The following is a 6,091-nucleotide window of genomic DNA, read 5'->3' on the forward strand; positions in this document are numbered from 1 at the left end:
GTAACACTGTGGGCACTGGGGGACTGATGCAGGGTTCAAATAGGGGGCATGAGAATCAGAGTTAGAAACATTGCCCTGGCAGAATCTGCGAGAAGGGACGAAGAGAGAAAGGCCAGTTATAATGCAACAGACCAGGTGAGAGATGCCAAAGGTGGGGGCCCAGGCGGTAGGCAGGGAGTGGGCAAAGGGACAGGTTCAAGGAAACTTTCGTGAAGGAGAATCTGAATCAGTGACTGATTATCTTTGTGGTGTGAGGGAGAGAAAAAAAGTCAAGCCGACTCACAGGATTTCATTGGCGATCTGTCCCCCTTGTTTTACAAAGGTTTGCAGCCCCGCAGCTGAAGGTCCTTCTTAACGCCAGGTTTTAGCATACAGCCTCAGCTCATTTGCCAGAGTTTACCAACTGGGGCTTTACAAACTGGAAAACATTGCTCTTTTTTTGGCTGACATCCCGTTTCCTTTTTTTACTGTTTTTAACTTCTGAAATTATTACAGTAATTTTTGTACTTCAAGGAATTGGTAAGAGCCTCAATAAATGAATAATCAAAGAAATGAGATCACCATCACAATCGACTGCAAGGTCATATGGTTCATGAGACAGTGGTGGGCATACAACGTGGCTTTCTGATTCCCCAGCAGTTTATGCATTTGTGATAAAGTAGTCTTTGGGCCGAAACCGGTTTGGCTCAGTGGATAGAGCGTCGGCCTGCGGACTGAAAGGTCGCAGGTTCGATTCCGATCAAGGGCATGTACCTGGGTTGCGGGCACATCCCCACTGGGGGATGTGCAGGAGGTGGCTGATCGATGTTGCTCTCTCATCAATGTTTCTGACTTTCTATCCCTCTCCCTTCCTCTCTGTAAAAAGTCAATAAAATATATTTTTTAAAAAAATAAAGTAGTCTTTGGTAGTGGACAGGCATAATATGGGATTCTGCAGAACTGTCAGTGAAATGGAGGCAGGTATCACTGTCCACTCTCTTCACTGACCACACTGGTCACACCTGGTCATTTCAGCAGCGGCAGGCACAGGAAGATGAGGTAATCAGGCAGGTCACAGTGGCACAGGTTGTATTCTCATCCCTTTAAGCTTTTACCACTCGGCGAAATCCTGGTCTGGAGGTGGGATGTGATCTGTGGTTTACCCAGGACCCCGGGTTCCACTTTTTTCTCTGGACTAATCCGGCTCCCAGCCTGGAGCCTGAGCACACACTGCATTAATCAGACTTGCTGTAATGATCACATGGTTTTCTCGCTGCCTCCCCTGTTAGCTGCCGCTTGTCAGCAGCTGGCGGAGCTGGAGGCTGCAGGCTCCTGTCTGCAGAAAGCCTTTCACTTCGGAATATTGGGGGGTGTGGAAACCCCGCCTCTTTTTTCTGCACTTTGCACCATCTGACTGACTAAATGGTTGTCCTCCGAACCAAAAAGGCTACCAGACAGTCTAAGGAAATTTTCTCTGTCTAGGTCATGTTCGCATTTGAAGAATTCAGGTATGTTCTGGTTTCGTACATCTGCCTGCCGCTCGCTTTTTGTTCTCGCTAGGTTTTTGCTGTGTAATGACAGCTTAGGTTCCGGCTGGTTCTGACACACAAAAAGGGCTCTTCTCTGCATTCGGTGGGGTCTCTCCAGGCAGGGGGGCGGAGGTGCACGGTGGTGCTGGTCAGGGTGTTTGCTGCATGCACGGATGCAGCATGGGTAATTGTTTGCTGGTGTGTGAATTTGCCGAGGGCCCCACCTTGTGCCTCATTTGAGCTGCTGTTGCAGGTGTAGAGTTAAGAATACAGAATAGCAACTGTTTATCCAGAATGAGTCTGTTGATAGCTTTTGTTTTTCTTCCTTTGTCAAACTCATGGAGTCGACTGCTCTCTTAAAAAAATGCTAATCATAGCAGTGAAGGTGAAATTCTGCAAGTGTGTCTGCTTAGTTGAGATTTGATTTTGGCTCTGATTTTCCTCGTCGTCGATAGCAATCTCATGGCTGGGCGGTTTTCTGGGAAGTGCCTTGGTAATGTCCTGTTAACCGGAGCCTTCTTTGCTTTTGTAAGCTTCTCAGCTGCTGTAATTATTAATGCTGCAAATTGGAGGCTTTTGTGAATCTTACTCCCTCTCTTTCCTCCATCTCTTCCCTGGGAATCTGTGTCTGGGGGTGAATGTGGGGAGGGATGGTCCAATAGAGACAGTTTCTAAGAAATGAAAATAAAGGAGGTGGAATGGGAGGGCCACCGGTCATTTATGTGCATGTTTCCATGTCTGTGGAACATATGGAGGAGAGCATATATGTGTCTGCTTCTGACCTCGGACAGCTTCTCGTTTGTCACATGGGATTTCTGTGTATCTTAGAACTGAGCATAAATGCCATGTTATGGGCAAAGATTGTGTGGGAACCTCAGTTCTGTTTCTTATAGGCCCTTTTTGTTCCCTCCAAATGTTGCTGCAACAGACATTAAAATGATAATAGAATAACCACTTTTCATTATTTGCAAGAGCAAACTAGAGACCTTTTAGTCAAAATCAAGGGAGTAGCTGAGAGAATCATCAGCTGTGCACACAGGTCCCCCGCCCTTCCTGTAAGCGTGGGGCTTTGGATCCAGGAAGTTATCCTTTGTTTAAGAGTGTGCCCCTGCATTATTCCTGATGGGTCGGGCTTGTGAAAGGGATATTCCTTCCATGTGGCAACATGCTCTGGTGACATGGGGCCTTTGCCCTTATACAGGGACCAGGCTTATTGTTTTCTAATAGCTCCATTAACAGCTAACAAGAATTTATTTCATGCTGGACAGGTTACAGTAGATCTGTCCTTTAAAAATGGAAAAGGAGCCCTGGCTGGTGAGACTCGGTTGAGTGTTGTCCCGTGCACCGAAGGGTCACCAGTTTGATTCCCGGTCAGGGCACATGTCCGGGTTGCAGGTTCGATCCTGGATCAGGGTGCATGCAGGAGGTGGCAGATAGATGTTTCTCTTCACATTGATGTTTTTCTCTCTCTCTTAAATATCAATAAAAACACTTAAAGAAAAAAAAAAGAATGAAACAGGAGTCCTGGGTTCCAATCCCAGTTTCAAAATTAGCTTCTCTGATCCTTGTGAGAGTTTCGGAAGAATTCTGTGAATTATAGAAAGTAGTAAGATTGTAAGGTTCGTATTTTATTGTTAGCATTTATTCTATGGAGTAAGCCTTAGCTACTGAACAGAGCTCGGAGCCCTTCCCTACATTTTCTGAAGAGGGATGTGTATCAAAAAGCCATTCCCATTGTGGTGGGCTCCTACCCCAAGAGCTGGGTCTGAAGAGATAGAAAAGGGTCAGAATGAAAGGCCACCACACCGCTGACCTGAGAAAGTGGGGCCCTCTATGGAAAGTAAGCCAGAAAAGAAGTCGTCTCTTACCCCTGCTTCAGTGTCCTGCCTGAGCTAGCCCTGAGCACTTTGCTGGGTGTGATTGCATTTTGTGACCACTGCACAGTCCTGGACAAGTGGCTGTCCTCTTTAGTCACCAGGTCCGCATGTGTGGGGCCAGGTGATCACAGTGGGGCAGCACAGGCACTACAGAGGAGCTTAGCTCAGTGGTTCTCAACCTTCTGGCCCTTTACATACATTTCTTCATGTTGTGACCCAACCATAAAATTTTTTTCGTTGCTACTTCATGACTGTAATGTTGCTACTGTTATAAATCATCATGTAAATATCTGATATGCAGGATGGTCTTAGGTGACCCCTGTGAAAGGGTCGTTCGACCGCCAAAGGGGTCGCGACCCACAGGTTGAGAACCGCTGGTTAGCTTTTTAACTGAGGCCAAGGTGGTTCTCAAGCTGGAAGAGGCAGAAGAATCACCTGGAGGGCTCGGAAAACTCATTGCTGGGCCCCTCCCAGAGGTTCGGATCTAGTAAGTGGGTCTCGGTTGGGGCTTAAAACCTGCAGGTCTAACAAGTTCCCGGGTGATTCCTATGCTGCAGGTCTGGGAACCAGAGAACCATTGGCTTGGGAGAAGCAGGCAGATTGTCTCTGAGATGGGAAGTGTGAGGCAAAGGCAGCGTGGAGGTGGAGGTAGGAAAGAAATCAGGAGCACACAGGCACGTGGACCTGAGCCGTACGCTCGTAGGAGGTTAAACTGGCCGCATGGGTCACAGCCCTCCTCCTCCTGGGAGGCCTCAGAGCGGTGGAGAGCACACCGATGTGAGGAGCTTAGGATTGTCATCTTGGCTATAAGCCTGGTTCTGCTACTGTCTTTGGACTTTTCTTTGTCTCCATTTTCTCAACTGGAAAATGGGGATACAGGTCTCCACAAGCAAATCTATAATGCTGTCAGCATTAAATGGGAACGTAAACTTGCTTGATAAATTACAGCACTCTTTCTACATGAACATAAGGGAGGAAAGAGCACTGAGAGTGACTCCATCCTCTTATCCACACACATTTACAGGCCTCCATACACCCCAACTCGAGAGCACAGGCCCACACTCATTGTTAAAAGGAGGTCAGATTTTGACTGGACACGTGTACATGCTGACTCCTTATTGGACTAGGAGTTCTTGAGAACTTTCGTGAATCATAGATTTTCTGTTGTTGTTTTTAGATAGCGTAGAAGGGAGGGGGAGAGACAGAGAGAGAGAGAGAAACATCTATGTGAGAGAGACACATCGACTGGTTGCCTCCCACATGCACCCCCACCAGGGCTGGGGATCAAGCCTGCAACCAAGGTACATGTCCTTGACTGGAATCTAACCTGCGACCCTTGGTGCATGGGCCGATGCTCCAGCCATGGAGCCAAACCAGCCAGGGCAATGTGAACCTATGTGTTCTGGGCCCTGCATGCCTAAAACTGCTTGACACACAGTAAGGCCTTAATAAGCAGTTGACTGTCTCACAAGGATTTACCAAAAAAGGAAAAGCAAGTGAGCTCTCTGGCGAGCTCGGTGCAGGCCTCATGGTGCCGGCTGGTGTGCTCACTTAGAAGAGCATGTTGAAGGCTGACCACTGACCTCCGGAGAAAGATGTGACATGTCCTCAGCACATCCCAGTTGCTGGAGCACCAGAGAGCTCTGGCCGCATCACCTGAGGACTCTGCAGTGACCTCACTCTACAACCTGCTGCTGATTATAATGGTTCGCTGGGGCCTGGGGCCCACGCCCGGAGAGCTGGAGAACCCTGAAAGCATGAGCGGTCTGGCCAGCGGTAGGGGTTCTGGCCTCCCATTGACTGCAGTCCGCATCGTTCTAACACCAGGCAAGCTGTCCTAGCCAGCTGTTGTTAGACACACTTTTCTTGTGGTTCTGCCTTTTTAAAGAAATTTCTTAGATGAGAAGTGTATGAATGAATAGTCTAAGTCAGTGGTCGGCAAACTGCGGCTGGCGAGCCACATGCGGCTCTCTTTGGCCCCTTAAGTGTGGCTCTTCCACAAAATACCCACTTCTACGCATGGGCCACGAAGTTTCAATCACACTGTACATGCACGCCTGCACGTGGTATTTTGTGGAAGAGCCATACTCAAGGGGCCAAAGAGCCGCATGTGGCTTGAGAGCCGCAGTTTGCCGACGACTGGTCTAAGTAAACATTTACTTGTTACTCCCCACCGCAGAGACTGAGCACCACTGGAGACAGCTTTGTGGAATACTGGAGTTTTCCTCCCACCGTGAGACCCAGAGCCATGACCGAATGTCCTTCTCATCTCCAGAATGGAGAGTTTTCAATGTAATTTTGGCTCCATAATCCCTCAAGTGAGAATGGAACCAAAATCAGAAACCACTGTTTCTCAAAGTTCCTGATACTTATTCCTACTTGCTTCCTGGGGAATGTGGTATACCAACTCCAGATCTCAAATCTGCAGGTGGGATGAGTCAGTCACGTGAGAATGGGAAGTTACGACTTTGATGCTGGGGTCCAGCCCCAGCAGGTCCAAGGATCCCCAAAGGTGTGGATGGAGTCGGCGAAGAAGGAATGACACGGAGACAGCGTTCAGTTGATCAGCAGCCTTGCCAGGATCTCTAGCCACAATCTCCAGCCAAGTTCTGTGTCCATGTTCTCTTGCTAGGTTCTCCAGCCAGGTTCTCCAGGTTCTCCAGCCAGGTTCTGTAGCCATGCTCTCACACTAGGTTCTCCAGCCCG

The 6,091-nt window shown here is 48.4% G+C and overlaps 1 protein-coding gene across 1 annotated transcript in view; it reads left to right on the forward strand.

Annotated features, from left to right (window-relative positions):
* Positions 1-1,316: 1,316 nt before the first annotated feature.
* The window catches only part of EVL (Enah/Vasp-like), an 82,933-nt gene continuing 78,158 nt past the window's right edge, over positions 1,317-6,091 (forward strand). Inside the window, exon 1 of the mRNA XM_006766606.2 lies at positions 1,317-1,487. Coding sequence (XP_006766669.1) covers positions 1,465-1,487 — 23 coding nt within the window. The 5' untranslated portion in view covers positions 1,317-1,464. The remainder of the gene's footprint in view (positions 1,488-6,091) is intronic.

Source organism: Myotis davidii, unplaced genomic scaffold (genome assembly GCF_000327345.1).
Source record: "Myotis davidii unplaced genomic scaffold, ASM32734v1 scaffold60, whole genome shotgun sequence".
NCBI classification, from domain to species: Eukaryota; Metazoa; Chordata; class Mammalia; order Chiroptera; family Vespertilionidae; genus Myotis; species Myotis davidii.